Genomic DNA, 24,643 nt, shown 5'->3' on the forward strand with positions numbered 1-24,643 from the left:
GACAGGACAAGATAATAAGTCATAATGTTACCCCCATTTCCTATCAGTGATCAGCTATCAGCACATTGCCCAGAGAAACTATTGTCTTTCTTCATATCAAGGCATTTCTATTGGTATTAAAATTTTAAATTTTCTCAAGCAATAAAATTTGTGTGTCCTTTCACATATATTCTGAATGTTCAGAACTCAGTAGAAACTTTAAAAATATCTTTATTATGTAACCGTCAATGGGCAAATTATGGTTATTTTTAAAAAATCACTTTTATTGATTTTGTTCCACCAATAGCTTGTCTTGGAAACCTCAAACCTAGGGAGCTGTCCTTTCCTTCTCCTGTGTGACTTTGCACAATTACTAACTGGCTCTAAGTCTGTTTTATCATCTGTGAAAGAGAGACTAATGTCTACCTTATGACATTGTTGTGAGGCTCTGGGAAAGTAATGAATGAAAAATTCTCTAGAAAAAACAATTTACTTTGATAGAGATATTTCTAAAAGGGTTATCATTATATCCTCTTTGTGGAATGAAAGTGTTCTTGCTGAGACGTAGAGCTGGCTGCTTGGGAGAACTCAGTAAATGGAAGTATAGACCAAAACAATGACTATTTTTAATTGGTTGTGTTACCTATTCATATAGATTCTTTACTGTTCTCTAACAATGTGAGTAGACACCCAATAAGTTCATTCTTTCTTTATCTATTTATTTACTCATCCAAGAAATAGTTACTGAGTGCTTACTATGTGTTAATTGCTGGGTACTTTTCCCCCCATTTGCACAGTGGTAATATATTTTTAGGATTAAATTTTAAGTCTCATTTCAATGATTTGTTTTTTGTCCAATCATAGTTTTGCTTCTGAGTAGCAAGGTCATAGAACATTTTGCAGCAAGTATCGAGAGCCCATGGGCCACAAGCAATGATAGTTAACCAGTCATCATAGCCTCTTGGCCCCGTGCTGGCTGTGGACATTCCTTTTCTGGGGGAGCTGAGTCACTCTCCCACCTGCTTATTCATTTTGCAGAGTTGTCATGTTTCAAAACTGAATCAGTCCTTTCCGGGCCATGCACCAACAAATTTTGCATACCAAAGATTTCCACAAACTGAGGTTCCATGATGCTACAGTGGGCCTAAAAGAAAATGTTAAGAAAAGAAGGAAGGAAGGGAGGGAGAGAGGAAGGAGAAAAGAAAAAAATTGTATCAAAAATCAGTAATCGTTTTATTCCTAGCTCTTACTTTCTTTATGATAGTAAGTAAACCATTGAATAGCACAGTTTGGGCATCTAGAGTTAACTGGCCCAAGTTTCAAACCCTTGCTGACTTCTTTGCTTTATGCCCTTAGGCAAATTCTATATCCCCTTTAAGACTGTTTCCTATCTATGAAATGAGCATAATAGTAATACCTACCTAATAGTGTTACCGTGGAAGTAAAATTAGGCATTGCATGTAAAGCATTCAAAGTGGTCATAGTACTGTAATTGCTCAATAAATGGTAGTTACTAATAGTCTTGAAGCCTCTGCTTCTACTTCTCTAAAATAAGAATGCTGAATTGGAAAGTGAGTCACCAAATTACTTGCTAGTCCCAGTCCTTTACTTATCTTTGACTCGCCCCTCTCTTTTAAAGATCAGGTTCAGCTTTGGCTGAGTAGCTCAGATGGTTAGAGCATTGTCCCAATATGCCAGGGTTGTAGGTTTGATCCCAGGTCAGGGCACATACAAGAATCAACCGATGAATACACAAATAAAAATCAGACTCATTCCCACTACAATCCACATGTTGAGATTGTAAAAAGCTCTAGGAATACTGTAGTATTTATTAGGGATTTTTTTTGGGGGGGGGCAAATCATCATGTGGTTATTGGGTTATCTACTAAATCAGTTAATTAATAAGTATTTATTTAGAGATAAGCATTGTTTCATCAGTCTGGGTGAAGTTTAGAATAGAAATCCCCAGTCTCACTGAGATATAAAACATACACATGTGAAATAAATACTAATACATAATAACTTCAAAATTTGGCAATATACATAATTAGAGAATAAGTCAACAACAACAATTTTGGGTGAAATGTGTAGCAAAATTGCACAGTGAAGATAAATGCAAAAAAGGTTAGAGATAAAATTTTAAACCATAAAAAATACAAAGGTTTCTAGAAGTCAGAAACCCTCCAAAGAATGCCTATTTAATCATCTGGTATCTAGAGTTATTCCATTACATTTGTAATTACAGACAAATAACTTGTTTATTAAAGTAGTTAATAATGAGTGAATATTAGGTAGTGGTCAGTGTCCAAAAGGGTTCATTTTGCTGGTTGTGTGAAAGGGCAAATTTCCTCGTGTCTCATATTCTATTTTTATTTTTTATAAGCTTGAAATTCATTAATTTTCAGTCTTCGGGAATAAATCATGTGTTTTCCTAGCCAAGGAATCCAAGCCCGTTCTAATGCCCTTCGCTCCATTTCAGCTCTGAATAACGCAGTTGCTTTGACTGAAGTTATCTAAGAGCAGACAAAGGAAGAAGGGCCATGAGGTGACCAGCTCTCCTTTGTGTCTCTGGAGGAGCACACTTGCAGAATCTATTTTTTTCTCCTTCTCTGCACAGGGACATAAGCATGTCCTTTTAACAGCAAAACAAACAACAAACAAATGAAGGGTAAAAACAAGAAAAACAAAACACCTCTGGAGCTGAAGACACATCTCATCAAATGATCTTCTAACATTAGTACACAATCTGAGGCTGAAGAACCAGCCTTTTTTTTCCTTTAGATATTTGACCTTCAGCAATCGGAATAATTTAAGTCAGTGTCTAACGCACACATTAACACTGTTCCACAGTTATTCCCAATCCCGAGTACTCTGATTTTGAGTTTTGGTGGCAGCTAGAACCATTCGGCCAGTTTTGAGAAAGGCAGTGGGACCTATCAAAGGTCTTTTTTTAAAAAAAACTTAATCTTTATTGTATTTTTTCCATTACCATTTAGTTCCCCCTCCCACCAGCAATCACCATTACAAACTGGAGCCACAATGATATAGTTCCTGGAGTGTCCTTGTATTAGAGAATCCCATTATGTGCTAAGGATGGTGATGTTCTGAGAAAAATATGTGAGCTACTTTGGTTAGGATGCAGATGATGGTGGAGGTGATTCTAAAAACATGCTTTCGTGCTGGTGTTTCCTTTCTTTTGTCCTAGGCGACAACAACATGGCCCAGCAACTAGCAGTTCTCTGTGGCAGAGAGATCCCTGGACCCATCCGGTCTACTGGAGAGTACATGTGGATCCGGTTTACCTCGGACTTCAGTGTAACCAGGGCAGGCTTTAATGCATCCTTTCACAAAAGTAATGCGTTCCAAGACTTTGTTTGAATTTACTGTCTCATCTCATTTCACCTCACCTATCTCTTGCTCGCTCGCTAATATACTCTGCTCGTTTTTTCCATGCCAGGACACAGGTTTATTATAAGTCAGAGCACAAGGGTCTCTGTCCAGCCTCTGGATGGCTATCCTTATGTCAGGTACCAAATCCTGATCCAAGAAACTGGCCAAGTTATACAAAAGAATGCCCTGGCTTCAGGTCTCCACGTAGTCTATCTTCTCTCCACAGTAGGCACACAAGTACAATTTTCAAAACAAATTTTCAGCCTAGCTGTGCCTGGAACTAGGAGACAGCACAAAGCCATTGCGCATCAAAGAAGTAATAAGTCAGAGTTATCATCAGTCTAAGAAATAACCAAAGTAATACAGAAGATAGCTTCATCAATCCCTCAGTCGGAATAATTCATTGGAAGGGTGACGGGAAGAGCTTATTGGTCCTGAAATATGAATTTGATGAGTCAGGAATGTGCGCAGCATATGACAGGCTATCCTGTGTAGTGTGATTGAGACTTGTAAAACTTGACAAAATGGGAAGTCCAATAATAACTTTACATCCAAACTAGATTAAAGTTGAAGAAGCAGTCTGTGGAATATGGAATATCAAAAGATTCTCATGTTTTTTTAACTGAAAAAAAACGTAATGTTAAGGTAGATTATCAATCTAGACCTTAAAAATTAATATTCTCCCCATTATTATGTATGCCTTTTGTAGAGCAGAGAACAATTGAAGATAAATTGCCTTCCTCAAGGGAGGCGTGCTGCACAGTGATTTAACAGAATGGGCTTTGGAATCAGACAGACCTAAGATAAATTTCCACCTCTGCAATTTAGCTACTTGAATGCACTCTTCTCCTCTCACCCACTGATGAGCTGTTCAGTCCCTGACAGCTGGCAAGTTACTGCCTGCTCTGGCCTCTCTCTCTCTCCTTAATCCCCAAACTCTCACTCTATATCATGTATCACATGTATGTATGTATGGCAGCTCATGATAGATAAAGTTGCCATGTGGAAAACTGAACTCTTGACTCCCACCAATTTCCACCACTTCTCCCAAACTTTCTCATGCCACCCTCTTCTCAATGTTAGTAAGTAAAAGTATTTTCTTCTAGCTATTTAAGCCAAAACGCTTGGCAATCGTCCTTGATTTATGTTTTCTCACCCTATAAATCCTAATCATCAACAAATCAAAATGGTTCTACCCTCACAATATATTTAGATCCCAACCCCTTCCCACAGGCCGATGTCACCCTCCTAGCCCAGCCATCTACCATCTCTCCTTGGAATCGAGAAACCCCTCCTTTATTGGGCACCTGTTTCTGCGTTCCCCTGCCCCCCACCTCCCATACAGGCCAATATTGCAGATAGAGTGATTCTTTTAAAATTTAAGTCAGATCATACCATTCTGATGCTCAAAACTCTTCAATGTCTACCTTTTCTTATTAAAAATAAGTCCTTTCAGTTTGCTGAATGACCTACCCTGCTGCCTTTTGGATCTCTCACTATGCTTCTTCCACTCTGACTTCTGTGATGTATTTGCCACTAACAGCAAACCTTTTCACCAAATGTTTTCTTGACTGGGATGCCTATGGCTCAATCCCTCATTTCATTCAGGTCCTGTGCAGATGCTGACCCAGCAACACAGCCTCTTCTAACTTCCACACACAATACAGTGCCATTATCCCTTTCCTTGTTCATTTTTCTTTGGGGGACGTAACACTGTCCACATATTACATGTATTTATTGTATGTATTCCTTATTTGTAAAGTAAGCATCATGAAAGTAATACGTCTCTATTGCTTACTTTACTTTGCCAATCTTAGCAGCAACAAGTACCCAATAGTATACACTTGCGAAATGCTTGTTGTGCTGATTTTTTCCCACATTTGGCCTCAGTTAGCTTCAAACCACATTTCCATTGCCGAAGTTTGAAAATCCTCAAGAAAAACTGAAAAGCCTAAAAAGTCCAGTTCTAAATGTTATTAAAAGAGTTTCTTTAATCTTTTAATTAGAAGAATTAATTTTCTTTGTTTCTCCTTGGGAAGGTTGTGGTGGATATTTACATGCTAACAGAGGGATCATCACGTCACCCAACTATCCAGAGGCCTACCCTCCCAATCTCAACTGCTCCTGGCACGTCCTCGTTCAGAGTGGTCTGACCATCGCTGTCCATTTTGAACAGCCCTTCCAGATTCCAAATAGAGACTCTTCTTGTAACCGGGGGGATTACTTGGTGGTAGGTCTTGTTCGCTACTTTTTCTCATTATTTTCTCTGCATATTTCATTCAGAAAATAAAATGATGGTTCCTCTCTCCTGGAACATAAATCTGTAGAAATTCTGTACTTCATCTTTATTAATATGAAGGAATATATACAATTTTAATTTATGTTTTCAGCTAAAAAATGGACCTGATATCTATTCTCCACCCTTGGGACCCCACGGAGGAAATGGTCATTTTTGTGGCAGTCGTCCTTCATCCACTCTCTTCACCTCAGATAATCAAATGCTTGTTCAGTTTATTTCTGATAATAGCAATGCGGGGCAAGGATTTAAGATCAAATATGAAGCAAAGAGTTTAGGTAAGTATTTTCGTTGAGAATAATGTCTGTACTTTTCCTGCAATTGTTTGGTCTTCCTTGTTGAAAGAGACTTGAGATAAGAGATAATAGGTAGCTATTCTCATTACTCTTATTTAGAAAAGTTATAAGAATAGCCACCTATTATCAGTCACTCACTTTGTGCTCCATACAGTCAATACGTCATCATGATTATTTTTTAAGGACGGTATCCTTGTTTCCATTTTACAGGTAAGTAAAAAGAGGCTCAGTTTTTTTTCCCAAGGTTACATAACAAGTGAATGAACAAAGTAAAACTCTCCATGAGTATAAATTGAATTGATTTTAATGATTCCCTGAAATTCTTTAGACTGCTCCATTATAAAATGTATAATTATGTCACTTTCACTTATAGAAACATTGTAAGAATAATTACATTGTTTTATAATCATTATTTATATGTTTTCTTTTAAATAAACAAATGATCCTCTAATTCTGTTATTACCCACTTAATTATATATTACAGTAATGATTGTTACTTAATTGTACTTGATTATAATTATATTTAATTCTACTATAATGATTTAATTTTTGTGATATTTTTACATAATGTTAAATTGAATAAATAAGTAAATAAGCATAACTTCAGACAAAGGAGTAGCCTTAGTAGTAGAGAATATGTTTTTGCTTCAAACTTAGAAAATATGGATTTCAGGATAATCCTATGATCTCCACTTCAGACTTTTGAATATATTTCAAAAGATATACTAATTTATGAAGTTATATGCTTTATTTTATATTCTCCAAAATATGAGAATTTAAAATGCCAGGATAACTTCCTCATTTTGGGAAAGGAAAAGAAATGTCTCCACCAATGGATACAAAAAAATCATCCTATAGCTCCGGTAGGTTCTATGGCAGCTCATATGGCAGGGAATGTCCTTCTGTCACTTTTCAGCACACATGGCTCTAGCACTTGAAAGGAGCCTTTAAAAATACAGCTCTGTGACACCGGCACATTATAGACCAGGAGTTTCTCATCGGTCCCTATCTCAACGCAGAGCTTCGCTGCTGAGTCATGACTGGGCAGGACGTCACCTGGTCCCCAGAACTGTAGAGTAACAGTGCCTGCGTCTAGTGAGGAGACTTCAGCCCACTCCACAGGAATCTGCTTCTCCATTTTTACCCCTGCTAGACTCAGTCTTGAATTGTACTTTTGAAGTCAATAGTTAGTGGGAATCCAGATGCGCTCAAGGTCTATTTACAAACACTGTGACTTTAATTATTCCTCTGCAGACCCTCTATTCATGCAAGAATGATATGGCTATTACTTTCTCCCCATCTTTCTGATCTTAATGTTGGACTTAGCTGTCTTTTGATTTCAAAACCTGCTGCTGAGCAACCCCAACATTTTGGTCACTCTTTTTTCCTCCTAACTTTCTAATTTAACCATTTTCCCTAACTACACAATCAGCCTCTACTTCCCCCATCTGTCTTTCCACCACACTTCACTTCTCCGCCACTACCATTTCTCAGCCTTCAACCTGGTATTGGGAAAACAACTTTTGACACCAAATCCTCCTATTTCTATACCATCTTTCTCCAGAGATACTCCTTCAGTATAGCTGATTGAGAGTTCCATGTTCCTATGATCAATGCTCTGTATCTTCACCAGTTAATTGGTTTATTAATTAATCAAACATTTATCAAGTGCTTTACACCTCGCAAACTACAAAGTTTTGTTAAGGAGTTCACAGTGCAGTGGAGGAGCCAGACAAGCAAAGTACAGTTAGAACATGGCATGGCAAGTGCTGAATAGAGGAGGGCATCAGGAGCTGTGCGAACTTAAGAGCAACACCTAGCCCAGCTTAAAGGTTCAGAGAAGGCTCCAGAGGAAGGAGGTGAATAGAGATATTCCAATCAGTGAGGAAAAGATGTGACAACATATAAAGTCTCAATGGTTATGTGACAAGGCACATCCACGGATCTGAAAGAATTCACTGTTCCTGGAGAACAGAGTTAAAAGTAGGTAAGTTTAATGGTGATGAAGCAGGCAAGAATTCTAGTGCTAAGGGCCATAGTGCCGCCATAAGGAGTTATGATCTTAAATGAAACGCAGTGGGAGCCCTTGAAAGATTTTAATCCAAAGTATGGGTGGCATGATCCGATCAGCAACATCAATGTGGTTGCAGCACTGAAAACACTTTGAAAGGGAAAAGACTAAAGTAAAGGGACCAGATGAAAGAGTAATTCAGGGAAAAAGTGTTAGACCCTGAACTAAGGCAATGTCAGTAAGAATGTAGAAGAGAAGGCGTATTGAGAGATGTTATAAATATGGAATTGAGTGGCTTTTGAGGTCAGTTGAATGTGGGAAAGGAGGGAAGGAGTGGGAGGCCTTGTGGATGGCCCGTAGGTTTCTGGCTGGGTGGACACTTCAATCTCACAAACTTAAGGGTCACTATGTGACAGACACTATATTAGGCCCTAGGGCTAGAGTAGTAAACAAATAAAATCCATGTCCTTTTGGAGCTTTATTTTAGTGTTAATACACAGATAATAAATAAGATATACAGTATGTCATATGGTAAAATATATTAAGAAGAAAAATTAGGTAGTGAAGATGGATAGGGAGTCAGTAAGAAGGACATGATACTATCATTAACTCATATATGGACCTCTAGATAGAAAGTAGATAATAAGACTAGTTAGGGACGTGGTCACTTGGAAATTTCTGAATTACATCCATTGGAGACATCCTGTGGGTTGATGGAACAAGAGTCTAAAGGTCAAAACAGGGATGAGGACTGCTAGCAATATGAGATCATTAGCAGGCGGGCTGTATAGTAGCTTAAGTGATGAGAATGAATGATATTAATCAGAAAATTATTTAAATTGAGAAGGTGAAGGGCCTATAGAGGGATTCCTCGGGATCTCCAGCAGTGCTAGGAGAGACCTAGGAAGAGGCACTCAGGGACAAAAGGAGGGGTGGTGAGAGGGATAAAGCAAGGAGAGGGGAGCTTAATGTCCAAGAAACTGAGGGACAAAAGTGTGAAGAAGGACGATGTGGCCAGCCATGTTAAATGCTGTGGATACAGGATAAATATTTAAAAAGGACTTTGGATAGACAACTGTGAGGTGATTATGACCCCGGACAAGAGTGCTTTCACAGAGTTGAAAAGTGAAGAGAAGATGAAGAGAATAAAAAAAGACGGTGGTAAGGAAGTAAAGAGAGCCACTGTAAATTGCTTGAGCTCGTAATATATAGAAAGATCAAAGGAGCAAAGGGGAGAGAAGAAAGAGAGTGATTAAAAACGTAAGTGGAGGTCAAAGTCCCTGAGGAGACAGAATGGAATGGGAGCCACCCTCAGAGATACAGTGTACATGGAGAAACAAGTGAATTTATCAAGGATAGTAACAAGTGAGGGACTAACAAATGGAGAGAGGGTGAAGAGTTTATGGCATATAATCAAGTTTTAAATAGCTCTTGCCATTTAAAAAATTTTATTTTAATCCTCACTGAAAGATATATTTTTTATTGATTTTGAGAGAGAGAGAGAGAGAGAGAGAGAAACATCAATAGGTTGCCTCCCATATGTACCCCAACCAGGGGTCAAACCCACAGCCTAGGTATGTGCCCTGACCCAGCACATCCCATCACCTTTGATTCATGAGTGACTCTCCAACCAACTGAGCAACCTGGCCAGGGCTATATGAAAAAACGGGAGGATTGCATGGCAGTGTTGAGACTAGAGAACATGCATTTGTGGCAGAAAGTTTGAATGATTTGATTCTATTACAACCATGAAACAGATTTTGCAAGAATTCTGAAGGAAAGACCAGGAATGAGGGAGTTAAAGGCAATCAAAGGAATTTGCATTTTAAGATTTCAAAGATGAAGGAGTTCTGGGTAATGACAAAATTCAGGAAATGACTGTAAGTGGCTGAATGACAATGGGAAAAAAAATGTCAATAGAATTTAGTAGAGCTGATATCTGTGAGGCTAAGGTATTGGACAGGTTAGTTTCATTGGTATTTCAAGTGCCTGATTAGTTTATTGCTAGGTTTGCTTGTGGAGATTGACATGAAAAGGAAAAAAAAAAAGTCTGTTGATAAAATGGAAGTATTTTTTGCATAATACTTTGGTCTTTTAGAAAAGTTTAAAAAGCTCATTCATCTTCTTGCAAAAACTGGCTAATAAATTCTCTCATGCCGGTCATCTCCTGCTCTGCAAATGTATCAAAATCCCGAAGAAACATGAGTGAATGCCCACAAAGTTGTGCAAATATATATCTGCTAAGTCTTTTAAACACATTAAGATCAAGGCTCTGCGTTGTTCTGCTGAACTGGACAGTCACTGGGCAGTTACAAGTCCTACCGCGTTTACACGCTTGTTTAAGTGGTGGGTAGTAGCGCTTCTGTGAAGTTCTACTGTGTGCACCGTGCGCCGTGGTCATTTTGTTGGCTTCAAGGAAAAGTTAAACTTCCAGAGAGGATATATAGAATGGCAAATTAAGAAGTGACACACTTGGTAGCTCCCTTGATAGCAAATTCCGAATTTATTTGCTTAAAAGGTAAATGAGGATGATTTTAGATGAGAGGAAATTGAGATTGGAAATATAAAGAGATGTTTAAAAATTATCATGGCGGTTGATTGCATCCTTTTTCTCCAGACTGTAGACTGATTTAACTGTGTTTCCTGACAGCCTGTGGCGGCAATATCTACCTCCATGATGTAGACTCTACTGGATATGTGACTTCCCCCAACCACCCCAACAATTATCCCCAGCATGCTGATTGCATTTGGCTCATAGCCGCTCCTCCTGGAAAGCTCGTAAAGCTTCAGTTTGAAGATCAATTCAATATTGAAGTAACACCCAAGTAGGTTGGCTCCATTTAATTTTCACCTAGCCAGAGTCAGTTCTTTTTTTTTAGCTGTCGTGTCTCAGTACAATTTCCATCTTCATTTCTTGGCAACATATGCTGCACAGGCAATCTAGGAATGGAGAAGGAATGTGTTTAACGCCGTTGGCCTGAAAACATTGCCTAACAGCCGCTCTCCCGTCAGCTGAGCTGATTCCATGCACAGATATCGTCCCGCGTGACCCCGTGCACATCCTCCAAGAGACACTGAGGATGGCTCTTTGAGATTTATGTGATCCGCTCTTCCTCTCACAGGAAAAATAGTGTCTCTGGTAGATGAGTATTTATTCACCCAACCTCATATGAGTGTCATAAGTGATAAAACATTTGTTTAAAAAAATAGAAATTTATATTATATGACACCAGGGCTGTCAGAAAGAGGACTAAAGCAAATACAGTACGAATTCCAATCCTTATTTAACATGGATTCTGAACGATAACACACCAGAAAGTAAGTCTTACTATGGTGAACACAAAGCAAATGACCACAAAGACAAAAAAAATCTGTATATATATTTTTCATTTAACATAAGTGTGCGTGCATTTGCATGAATAGGTATATGGTACAAAACTATATACAAGAGCGTTTTTTAACCATTTCTGAGCACCTTACACAAAGGCACTCTTTCCCTCAGTGAACATGAATTGGCTGATTGACTTTCTCAAGAAATATTGAGTAAATACTTGCCCTTTTTTACAGACATAGAATATTCCAGCTGAGACTCTATTAGCCTTCGTCACAGAGCTGTCAAGACAAAGTTCATCTGTGTCATGTGAAATGTGTTGAATCACCATGTGAAACAAAATACTTGTGTGTTTTTTTTTTAATTCCTAAGGGGTAATTAGAGAATGACTTTTAAATTTGTAAAACTAATACAGATTATGAAAGGCAAGTGAATATTCTTCAGTGTGGTACATGTAGAACCTGTCTTTTTGAGCTATTAACTAAAGAAACGGTGTGTTATGATTAGGGAGAATATTCTGAAGTGACATGGCACTTAAATTGACTCCTGTTGCAGTATCTTCTGCTCCAAAAAAGATAGTTAACAATGCCCTTGGAAAAAGTGAGAGAAATCTTTTTTAAGGAATAATATGTCAGAGCAATTGTCTTTATGTATTAAACAGAATTTTCTTTCACTTTAGCTGTACATCCAATTATCTTGAACTGCGAGATGGAGCCGATTCAAATGCACCAGTAATTTCCAAGTTTTGCGGGACATCTTTGCCCAGCAGTCGGTTGTCCTCAGGAGAGGTGATATACTTGAGATTCCGATCTGACGACAGCTCCACTCATGCGGGATTCAAGGCGAAGTATTCCATAGGTAACACTACTTTTTATATTCAGTAAGGAAGTAGTGATAGAATAAATACATTCAAAGTTTTTTAAAAACACACCATTCATTATCAAAGAAGTCTTTCTATCTGCCTAATTTTAATAATTATTTTAGTGATAGAAATAAGTAAAAAATATAAATGTTTAAAACTGAGAGTCATTTATTAATTTAATTTTTACTTTGATTTCCATTTTAAAACTTTTTTTAACAAACTTGAATATTTTGTATTTTTTCCAAAGTTGTTTGAGAAAAACACATCCAATTAAATCAAATTCTTGTTTTTTCATGTTATCATAAAATATGTATTACCTTAAATAGTAAAGCTCTTCAGTAAATATTAATTATATTTAGAATAGTGGTTTTGAATCCCATGTCATTAATCGATAATTAAGATGTTTTTCCCCTAAGCCTTTAGTGCCAAATCAGTCACTGGGCAAAAAGCAAATGTCTCTTCAGTGTTTTGATTTCCTTCTTAAAAAATGAGCAATAAATATGTATGCTGAAAATTCAGTATAATATTGTTGCAATTACATAGCATTGAAGGTGGGTCTGGACACTAACCAAATATATTTAATACATCAAACACTTGGAAAGCCTAGTTGTAACAACATTAAACCTACACCAGAGGTTGTTTCACAGTGTGATGCAAATTGTATATAATTCAACCTATCACATCCACCTAATGAAAAAATAATTGAATAATTTTTAAGGCCCTGAGATACCAGTCACTACAGTAAAACTTGTATTTGACAGTTAAACCAGAAATGGCATCAGGAACAAACCACAGCACCCTTTCCAGCAGAATTTCTACTCAGCCTTCAGAATCACCAATACAGGATACAAAGCAGGCCCTGTTGATCTCTCAGTTGGTTCTTGAAATGAAATGTTATTATAACTAATAGCTGTCACATGGTATCCCAAGAGAAGAAGAGATACTACAGAATATGCTTTCAACTGTCTCCCAGTCTTTTGTTTTCCATTTTTGGATTGCACTTGTGTTATCATTTCTCGTTACATCAATAACAGGTTTCCAATAGCAAGGGAAGCACTAACCAAACGTTTTCAGAATTTTTAAAACTTCAGTTCACGTTCACTTGACACCTAAAAGTTTTCAAATGTGCTGGTGAAATTTTTTAAACCTCTAATAGAATATTGTTCTTTGTTTTTGCAGCCCATTGTGGGGGGACAGTGACAGGGCAAAGTGGTGTCATCCAAAGCATTGGATACCCAACACTTCCATACACAGACGATTTATTCTGTGAGTGGCATCTCCAGGGTCCCTCAGGACACTATCTCACCATCCATTTTGAAGACTTTAACCTTCAGAATTCCTCTGGCTGTGAAAAAGACTTTGTTGAGATCTGGGAAAACCACACCTCTGGTCAGTAAAATATTCCTGTTGTCTTTTGGGGGGTGTTTATTTTTACATGTATTCATTCAGCCTTTGAAGTTTCCTCACTTCCAAGAAAAACAAAACTATGTCTATTCTTGGCAAAGTACAGATCCATCAGATGTGGGAAGGGCCAGCCTTTCTCTCCCTCGATACACCCATGAACAATGAGCATCCTGAGCAGCAGGTGTCTTTCTATAGCTTGCTCTGGAGACCCCACTGAGCAAACACAATATAGGGAAGGCATCGTCTTCCTGCTGAGACATTCCAGTGTCATATACAATTATTTGAGGGACATCCTGTGCAGTAAGGAAAGGGAAGGGTAACTTAACCTGGGAATTATATGAGATGGACACATGTCACTCCATTTCTTCAGACCATTTCTTTAACCAAAGGAGCTAGCCTTCTTCATTGGTTGCCCTAGCCCTGATTAGTTGCTATTTTTGTTAAACTTCATATGGTTGAATATATTGATTTTTATTCATGTTTGTCCTACTTCTCTTGATAGAGGTTATCATTTCTTCATGGGCAGTGTCTTATCTTTTATTACTTCCTTCACCTGGATATATACCTAATTACTTATTTGACTCTCACAGGAAATTTACTGGGCAGATACTGTGGAAACATCATTCCTGACAGCATAGACACTTCTAGCAATGTGGCTTTGGTCAAGTTTGTCACAGACGGCTCTCTTACTGCCTCAGGGTTCAGACTACGGTTTGAATCCAGTCTGGAAGGTAAGTTCATGGATTTACTTAAAAATACATATTATTGAGCACCAACATGGGATAGGCACTATGCCGGGCACTGATGTTATTACAATTGGAAAAAAAAAAAAGACCCTTGTCTTCTTGGACCTTCCAGCTAAGTGGGGAGGCAGGCATTAATCAAATAGTCATATCAATAAGTGAAAAACCACCACTGCGAGCAAAGCTACAGGAATGGAACTAGCACCTGGGGGAGGTGGGGGGCGATTAGAGTTGTCCTATTTATTCATCCTAAGGAAGCCAGCCCATTAGTGCTGCTCAGAATTTGCACTCCAAATTCCCTGAAAAACTCAGATAAAATAAAGATCTTGTCTGAAGAAGAAGAAAAAAAGGATAATTACCTTAGCCCTATGGTTTTCCTGACTCTAAGATTACTACATTTTACATTTATTGGTCTGCCATATTTCTTGGGCCGTGATCGTGATGATAAATGCTGTGAACTATCATCCATAGAAACAAAGATTAAATATTAATATTAGAAATAGGAGGTAAATACAAATGTTCTCTAAAAACCCTCACATGCATATAGTTATAAATGTCAACCAATGCCCATTGCCACCAATTCAACACCAACAAGAATCCCAATTTGGGGTGCAGTGAATAGGAAACTTTATTCATTTGAGCGAAACAGCTCAATTGTGGTACAGCATGGCTGTGAGGTGACTGAGGCGAGGCAGCCCTGCAGCCAAGCCTCTTTCTGGCTGGACAGCTCTGCTGTGCTCTTCACTGGTCTTCTCTGCCCTGTACTGGTCTGCTCCACTCTGCTCTGGTGAGATAGCTTCAGTGTTCCAGCTCCAGCAGAGGAAATGCAGTCTTGGTGGAAAAGGAAACCTCTCCCAGAGCCAGAAGGGAGCTGACTTATATAGACATTAGTCCCCACTCCTGGTCCCTGATTGGTTTATCCTCATGCAGATGAGGACTCCAAATTTCACAGTTTGATTGGTCTACAAGGCACTGTCCTTACTGGTCAGAATGGAGCCACTATGATTGGTCAATGAAAAAGGCTGATGGGGATATATCTATGCAGCTCCTATTGTATGGGGAAGCCTTGGTCTTACCGGTTGAAATAAGGTTCCAGGAACTCCTTTATAACAGCTGGCCCAGGTGGCAGAAACACAGCACAGGCAGGCAGTTCAGCACAAAGCTTTTCCCCGAGAGGTCTCTGTGCAGAAATGGCTTCTAGGTTTTGTTTTTTTAAATTTGAGCCCAGTCAACCACTGAGAGCCCTTCTTAGTAGGTGTCTTCTTTCTCTGGGTTCACTTAAATAAGATCAGTGATTTGTCTAGTGTGAGAATGAAAAATAAAAACTTTAATTTTGAGAACATTCTTTATAGAAGGGGTCAATTTGGTTTCATTGGAAGTTCCCTTGTTTTTTCTCCCCCACCTTTCAGAATGTGGTGGGGATCTACAGGGCCCTGCTGGAGCATTTACTTCTCCCAAGTATCCAAACCCAAATCCGCATGGCCGGATCTGTGAATGGAGAATCACTGTGCAGGAAGGAAAGCAGGTCACCCTAACTTTTAACAACCTGAGGCTGGAAGCTCGTTCATCCTGCAGCAGTGAGCATGTGACAGTAAGTGTCCTGTGCAGTCAGGGATGTTATATTCCATTGGCAAAGGGATTTATTGACTTGTAAATCATAGTCAGAAAACTAGGTCAGGAGTATTCCCGTTGTGCAACTCTATTTCAAGAAAATTCTAAGTATTTTAGACAGGACAAAATCAAACTGCCACAATATTTGTAAAAGATGTTTTAAGAGGCTATTAAAAGTCACAACATACATCAGGGTCATAGGTAGGATAAATTTTAAGAGCTAATGATCATTATGAAGGGCAAAATGGGGTAAACAGAGAAAATAAGCCTTTGAGTAGCACATGGCTGAATGGGGCTGGAGTCTCAGAACAACCCATCACCAAAGGTTTTAAGCAGATGAGTGGTCCTGCGTAATACTGTTCTATGCTAGGGATACTGAGTGACTCCTTTGAGAGACCAGGGCTGCTTGCCTTGCATGTTGCCAAGCTCAAATGCTTTGATGTACACCCTCAGCATTTTTACCCCCCTTTAGCAAAAGACAAAAGCGAGATCCCTGAGTATGAAGGAAGATTGTTAATTGTGAAATGATAGATCTATATGCATATTCACCGTAGTGGTGGTAGATTCATATTAGCATATTTTCCCACCCAACTTGTCCTTTCTTCAGGGTTTGTTATATCAGTAAATTCCAAAATCCTGATTGTTCAAGTCAAAAACCTTAATGTCTGTTTTAGAGTCCTTTTTCTCATGCCTTATATTACACCCATAAGCAAATCCCATTGGCTGTATCTTTTAAAAAGATCCAGAATCTAACGACTTTTTAATCATATCCACTATTACCACCATCACCACTCACTTAGATTTAGTTTAAAAACTTCCACCCTTGTCTCCCCACATTCTCAAAATTCTCAACACAGCAGCCAGTGTGATGGGTTTAAATGTAAATCAGATCACGTAGCTCTCTTCAAAAATCCTCTAATGACCTCTCCTCTGGCTCAGAGGAAAATCCCAAATCTTTACAATGGCCCACTGGCCCTACATCATTTTCTTCCCCTCCCTTTCCTACCTCTGCATCTTATCTCACACTCCCAGGATCCAGCCACACAAGCCTCCTTTCAGTTCATTGATTGTGCCAGGACCCTCCCACCGCCCACTTCACAGGCACTATCGCCTTTGTCTAGGTGGCTGCCTGGTTTATTCTTTCACTTCATTGAGGTCTCTGCTCAAAACTTGATCCATTAAATAGACCTCAGCTTGGCCTCTCCCGTTCCGTACATTATTGTTTTCACAGCACGTTGAGCCAGCTGACAGTCCACATATTTATGTGTTTGCTGTTTATTGTCTGCTCCCCCAGCTAGGATGTGAACTCCATTAGGACATGCACTTAGCTTCCTTCAATGCTTAATCTCCAGTGCCTGGCACATAAGGAGGACAATAGTTGTTGAGTGAATACATAGTAAAAATACTGTCAGCATTCTTTTTAAAAACAAGCCGCTTTTGTTTTCCTTTTAATTGTCTTCTGTTGGGTAGTGACTTCCCAAAACATAAAATGTCTTTGTATGCTTCTACCACTATTTATTACCCTAAAATGATCATATTCAAGCTTAAAATTTTGCCAAGTTCTAGTATTTGAAGAAAAAATTGAGTATTCCTACTATACCACATTTTGATACATTTAATTTTCTTGGCAATGAATAATATTATATAATTGTAACCATGTGACATAAATTCACTTGTATACTAATTTTAATCTATTTTGCTGACTATAAATACAATGGATGCTTATTGACTGAAATTAGGAGAACTTAGAAAAATAAAAAATATAAAAATACTTGGAATTTTACAGACTCACTGTTAAAATTCTGATGTGTATGCTGGCTTATTTTTCCCTTCAAATGGTTTTCATAGTTGAGATCATACTGAATATAATTATTAAGAATCCCACCAGCAGAATATTCACATGCCCTACAGGAAGGATGATATGGAGAGTCATAGTTTTAGAACTCAAACAATTAAAATAAAACAGTGAAAACCATAAATTCTGAATTACGTCTTTCTTGTCCTCCCCATTTCTGCATCATAGATGCCAAAGACATCTACTTACAATTCCTTTAGCTCTTGCGGAATTTCTTTCATTATTTCAAAATAATATTCCTGTTCTGCTACTTCTTTAGTTTTAGATCATAGGCATTATCTATCTAGGCCCAACTATGAATGAGGAGGACTTAGCTCTCTGCACAACCTAGCGCCACCGCCATCACAAATGCACCCAGTGGTATGCATACTTCACATACTCCCCCAACTTCCTCCAAAACTACTTATGTCACAGTTTGTTTAAATTGTTATTTAATGTCTACATCACTATAATTATGTTAACACCACTTGCAACTAATCTGGGTAGCATTTGCTTTTTTAAAATGTAATAATAATAGTGTCCTTTTTACATTTTCTTGTTTTTCTATATATTCATCACTAATTCTTCCTTCCACACACTTTCCACTCCACGAATATATCCCCACCTTATATAATGAAGCATATTTACTATTTTCATTCATTTTTCCATCGCAATATTCTTCCTTGAGCCTTTGTTCATCAGCTGCAAGCCTGATGCCAGCTGCAGGTTGGGATTTCCCTTTAAATTTCCAATTCCCTTTATTCTTCTCTTGGGCTGGATTCCTGGTTTTACAATATAAGCATTTCCCTTTCTTGGTTAAGTTCCTGTTTTTGGAAAGCTTATGCTCTTACAGGTTCTTAAGGGTTAGGAAGTGGAAATGAGTGATAAAATTTTGAGAATGTGTATACCTAGAATTGTACTTATTTTACTCTTATTCTTTGAATATATCATATATTTAAAATATCCTATGTATTTAATATATTCACATATATATCTATATTAATCACAATTTTGAAGTATTTGCTTTTTTTGCAATTTCCTTTCAGTTCTTCTGTCCTGTTTACTATATTTGTCTCTGCCTTTGACATTAGATGTTTCCCTGAATGTCCAATAACCCTTGGCTGTTTGTTTATATTTAAGAATGAAGTACTCAATGGCTGATTGAAAGCTCTGTGTATATGACTGGGGCTGTCAACTTGTGGGCTTCATGGGAGTTGACAAGAAAGGAGACTTGACTATTTAATTAGTGGAAACTACAAATGTCATATCTGTAGGTGTTTTCTCCTGGGGAGGTTAAAACTCCAACAAAGAAACACTTTCATAATTAATTTCTGAATTTTCAATATGGTGTGGACATTCTTTTTTTTTTGCAATATATTTTTACAGGTTCGATGTTTTTTTATTTGTTTGTTTGTTTGCTGTTCACTCTACTCCAAACAAGGGGTTGTGGGTTGCCCTTTGCTCATCCTTTATTTATTTGAGAGCTTACCAGAAAGAAAGTAAAGAAAGAAGGAAGGAAGGAAGGGAAAGAGGGAGGGAGGAAGGGCAGAAAAGAGAGAGGAAGGAGGGAAGGAAGGAAGGTAGGAAGGAAGGAAGGAAGGATCTAAATTTAATGATAAATTATGGTAAATAATAAAGCCTATATCTTTTGTGATGGAGTAAATTCTCTTTCTCCATAGCTATTAATGTCATACTCTGAATCATTATTTCTAATTGCAAGCCATTCAAATCCTTTTTAAAAAAGAAATGTCAATCACTCACTCGTTCAATTGCTGTTTAGTTACCTTTAGATCTTTCTTGAACTGTGCACTCCAGGTCTGCTAAAACATTCACCTGGTTTTGTACAGAAGTGAAATAACACTTTGTCAATTATTATAACTATGTGCATAACTAGAGTTATTGTTTAATATTTGGAGTCAACAATACTCTAATCTACTTTTTTAAAAATTCAAATCAGTAAAAGAATTGAAACTTGAATCCATTAGTAAGTAGGAAAGAACTATTGATATTGAGATGGCTTTTCAGGGCATTTTAAAATATTTGATTACATTCTTCCCGTCATCAGAGACTAAGATTTAAGTCTTCATTCTAAACCTCAAAAGTCCTGATGCATTGTTATGAAAAACTGCCCATCAGTGAACTCTGTGAACTAAGATTGGAAGCGTGTTGGCATATCTACTTTACATTTAGAGCACAGTTTCCTGTTGCAAAGAGTACAGCAGTTTTTCATTTGTCACCACATGGCAGGAGGGTATTAGTGCTGTATTTTCATTTAGTGAAATGACCCTGATGCCACAAAATGTGCTCTGGGTAATATAGTGGTTTGTGGCACTGGGCTAGGAGCCTATATTGTTCAGTAATTCATTTTAGCACAGGGTTGCCTTAGAAGGAAGTGTGTCTGGACTGGGAATATAATGTCCTAGGAAATATTCAGTAAGATGGACTGTGTGCCTAAAGGTTAAACTGTTTTTCTAACAGGTATTCAATGGCATTAGAAGTAACTCACCCCAGCTGGAGAAGCTGTGTAGCCGTGTGAATATAAGTGATGAAATTAAATCTTCAGGAAATACAATGAAAGTCATTTATTTCACCGATGGATCACGGCCATTTGGAGGCTTCACTGCTTCCTACACGTCCAGCGAAGATGCGGGTAATACAGGATGTTATAAATACATATGCATTGCACATGTCCCCACAGCTGCTGCCCACAGCAACAGAGCCATCTATTTTCACTTTAGTGATTAAAGTTACACCTAGGATCTTCTGCATCAAACAGACACATGTAACCAGATGGAAAACCCTTGCTGGAGAAAAATTTTTTAAAAAGTAAAAATATAAATAAAATCTTTGGTTTGGGAAAGAAAACTGCCATTGTGAACCAAAACTTTTAAAAATGCTGTTAGAAAAGATGCTAGCTCAATTCCATGCCATGTTGCCATTGTAGTTGGATTCCATTTCTACAGTCTTCTGTCATTCTTTTGTGCTGAGAGGCCATCTACCTCTTAGAAGGTAACTCACTTCCTGAGAGTAACGACATTAATTTAAGACAGGCAGACATCTGTATATACATTTCCAGTATAAATGGGGAGGGGTTCACATTTGACATAGAGTATTTAAAAATTAAGCAATAGATAGCCTTTGTATCCTAAATATCCTCCTACTTTCTGGATTGGTATTAATATCCAAGAGGTTTTAAATTGAGGAAGATTGGAACTGAAAAATAAAAACCCTGGAAGTTACTTTATTGGTATGTAGAGTGTTCATTTCCTATTAAAAGGGGCAGATTCATTGGCACTGTAATGTTAAATGATCTGTTTGATCCAATTAAATTCTTAGATAAGTAGAAAACTGCTAAGTAGGAGCCATTGGGACCACTGTTATATTTCGATATCCCTCTAAATTAAATGTTAATGAACAGTAGGCTCAAATTAGAAGATACTAATACATGGCCAAACCCCACACCCCCGCCTATTTTTTGCCTGTAGGAAAATAAAGAAGGGACTTATTTTTGCACCTATTTTATTCTGAACCCACAGAAACCTCTCCCAAGGTTTGCATCCCTGAGGCAGCCCTTCATCCACAATCTTGACTTTACCTAGAAAAATAAAAGAAAGCAGTAAAAACCTCACTGCTGTTATTGTAGTGATTACTCCTATATTGTTTATATCTTCTGTTACGGCATGAATTTTACTACTGCTTTCTCTGTTAACTTTTGTTTTTTGTTTTTCTTTAGTCTGTGGCGGGTCCCTCTCAAATTACCCTGGAGGAAACTTTACTTCTCCTGGCTACAATGGAGTCAGTAATTACTCAAGAAACCTGAACTGTGAATGGATGCTCAGCAATCCAAATCAGGGAAATTCATCCATTTACATTCAGTTTGAAGATTTTTACCTAGAAAGTCACCAGGACTGTCAATTTGATGTCCTAGAGTTCCGAGTGGGTGAGTTCAATCAGGGACAGTGCTTCCATTTATCTGCAGTATTCTTCTTATCCCTGGAGACCACCAGCCATGAAAGGAGTCATGTTGCTGTTGTATATGTAAATAAGATCTAAAAGAGTGTTGGTCAGACTGAGCCATAACTCTGTGTGTGCTCAGCTGAGGAAAATATGCCCTATAAACAGTGAGAGAGATGAATCGTTGTCTAAAACCTGACTGTATGTCTCATGACATACCGAGATTTACCCAGGAGAAATCTCTGGTTTGTCTTCTCTCAATGAGTTCAGGTGGTCCCTTCCCCTGCAATCTAGTTACTCAAGACTCCACTCTTCAGAGAGTGGAACAAAAAATAGTCAGAATGTCAGTGGTTTACTGAACTTACAGGATTCACAAAAGCCGCTGTGGAATTCTGCTTAGGCCTTTGAAGTCAAAAGAGGTTTTAAAACGCACCAGATGGAGAAGCCCATGGGAGTTATTTGAGAAATCATCCCCATTGCAGTCAAGTCTGTCTTTGATTTCATGATAGAAAAGGATGAAGGTGTATTTGGTAAACCATAATTCTCCTAAGAATGTTTAAATATTTTCACTCAGCAAAGAAGGATCCATTTAGTTTTTTCCTATAGTCAAGGCATACATTATACATTAAATTGCCCTGATCAGTACATTGACACTCTTTTCCACATTAAAAAAATAGAGAAGGAAGGTAGCATTGTAGACCATCTATGCCATCCAACGTTCATCAAGTTCCATGTTATTGCAAAATTTAAAGAAAAGGAGGCTGAAAGCAACAGCAGCTAATGTAATTTTCTGGTGGCAATATTCTGGGACAATTTTAGGAATCGATGGGAAGATGGAGGACAGAATTTTCTAGAAGGAGAATTAGATAAAGTCTGTGATCACAGACCAACTACCTCAACAGGAGAATCATGTAGGCTTTCTGAGAAAGATAGATCTTGAGAAGGCTTACGAGAGAAATGGAAGTTGCAGTTTGAGACTGTTCTCCATGTGATTCTGGTAAGCCCTTACCACTGCCATTGGCTCATAGATTCAAGTAAAGCAGCAGTATGTCAGTTAAATGCAATCCTCTTTCTATTCCCTCATTTTAGAGGCAGTTAAAATGTTGTATTCTGTTGACTTATAAGATTAGTGATGTTGTTTGACTAAAAAAAAAAAAGAGCAGATAAGTGTGAGCTCTGCAGGTGCAATATAAATGTTAATCAGGTTACTGTGAAAAATATTCAGCTTCAAATATGATAGTTCTAGGCCTGAGTGCTGAATATACCATTTATTTTAGTTGATTAAATACAGTGAAGAAATCATTAAAATATTAGGTACTTAACCACTTTTATCTTGACAATATAGTTTATCAGTGTTGGCATTATATTTACTTCCTAAAACAAACAAGGCATAACCAAAAGGGTTTTTTTTTAAATTAATTGTATCTCTGTTTAGATATGTTAAAATAATTATGAAAACAAATTGGAACAAAATGGCACCTACATTAGAGAAAGAGGCCCGTATCAAAAAGGCATGTTTTTCTGTTGTTTGTTTTTTGTCTTGGACGGACTCTTTCTTTTGCAGTTGACAAAGATTGATAAGAAATTTTTGAAATGTCTACTATTAATGAAAAATTTAAATGTGTGTCAATGAATACCTTAAAGTTTTTTTTCATTATTGATTTCTACTGAATTCACTGACTATATTTCTTAAAAGCTGTATAAATAATGGCACTTGATGTGTTATTTTGTTCAGGTAATGCTGATGGGCCTCTGATATGGCGACTTTGTGGACCTTCAGCATCTACAGTGCCACTGGTTATACCTTATCCTCAGGTATGGGTACATTTTGTCACCAATGAACGTGTAGAGCACACTGGATTCCATGCAGAGTATTCCTTTACAGGTAAGACTTATGATTAAGCTCTCAAACTCTGTCAATAAAATAATAGATAACATTTTTATAATATTTTCCATAAATATTTCATATATATTCTGTTAGATTTATTTCTAGGTTGCTATTGATTTTGTTGCTAATGTCAAATAAAGCATTTTAAATTATATTTTCTGATTGGTTGTTGCTGATATCTAGGAATCTTTAAATTTGTACATTGATCTTTAGCCCAGAGATCTTGCTATACTTTCATTAGTTTAGTATTTTATCTATAATTATCTTTGTTTTTTGTGTATAAATAATCATATCTTCTGCAAAGTACTTTTTTTCCAGCCCCAATACTTCACTTCTTTTTCTGGTATTATTTCACAAGCTAAGCAATCATCATAATTTTCAGTGGAAGAGATGATAGAATCTTGTCTTGATCTTAATGTCAATGCCTGTGACATTTCACTGTTAAATTTATGTGTTGCTCTTAGGTTTTTAATAAATATTCCTTATCAGAATAAAGAAAGTCCCTTAAATTCATAGTGTACGAAAGTTGTTTTTGGGTTTTATCCCCCTGGGAATGGATATAGATTTTATCAAATAATTTTTCTGCATCTGTCGAAATGATTCTATTTTCCTCCTTTAATATTCTAATGTAATAAATTCAATTAAAAATGTTTTCACCTTAAACCATGCTTTGATCTACAGGATAAACCCTACTTAGTCATGATGTATGTTTTGAACTTAATACTGAGTATTAGTTGCTAATGTTTTGAGTTAGATTTGCATCTCTGACATTCATTTTGCACCTGAAAATTTCACCCAAGACAGACAAGACTACTCTTTGCTGCTTCTTTGGGCCTTTGAAATTTCTCTAGTTCCTTTGCACTAATATGGCAGTCCTTTCAGATTCCTAACTTTATGGAAACTCTCAACTCCAGTACTTGATTTTGTGGGGATCTGTGGTCATATGTTCTTTCTCTCTGGTCATCAAAATCTTAGACCTCAATTCCTGAGACCCACACCTTGGTTCTGTGTTCTCTTGGACTAATATACTTTCAGTCTGAGATT

General features: G+C 37.5%; 1 protein-coding gene across 1 annotated transcript in view; it reads left to right on the forward strand.

Annotated features, from left to right (window-relative positions):
- Nucleotides 1-24,643, forward strand: part of CUBN (cubilin) — a 250,291-nt gene that overhangs the window by 155,744 nt on the left and 69,904 nt on the right. Inside the window, exons 41-51 of the mRNA XM_054593125.1 lie at nt 3,185-3,331; nt 5,409-5,599; nt 5,760-5,943; nt 10,623-10,797; nt 11,983-12,161; nt 13,345-13,554; nt 14,160-14,300; nt 15,722-15,903; nt 20,236-20,407; nt 21,491-21,697; nt 23,447-23,596. Coding sequence (XP_054449100.1) covers nt 3,185-3,331; nt 5,409-5,599; nt 5,760-5,943; nt 10,623-10,797; nt 11,983-12,161; nt 13,345-13,554; nt 14,160-14,300; nt 15,722-15,903; nt 20,236-20,407; nt 21,491-21,697; nt 23,447-23,596 — 1,938 coding nt within the window. The remainder of the gene's footprint in view (nt 1-3,184; nt 3,332-5,408; nt 5,600-5,759; nt 5,944-10,622; nt 10,798-11,982; nt 12,162-13,344; nt 13,555-14,159; nt 14,301-15,721; nt 15,904-20,235; nt 20,408-21,490; nt 21,698-23,446; nt 23,597-24,643) is intronic.

The sequence above is a fragment of the Pteronotus mesoamericanus genome, unplaced genomic scaffold (genome assembly GCF_021234165.1).
Source record: "Pteronotus mesoamericanus isolate MK-2021 breed Mesoamerican mustached bat unplaced genomic scaffold, CSHL_Meso_final contig_130, whole genome shotgun sequence".
Classification (NCBI taxonomy): Eukaryota; Metazoa; Chordata; class Mammalia; order Chiroptera; family Mormoopidae; genus Pteronotus; species Pteronotus mesoamericanus.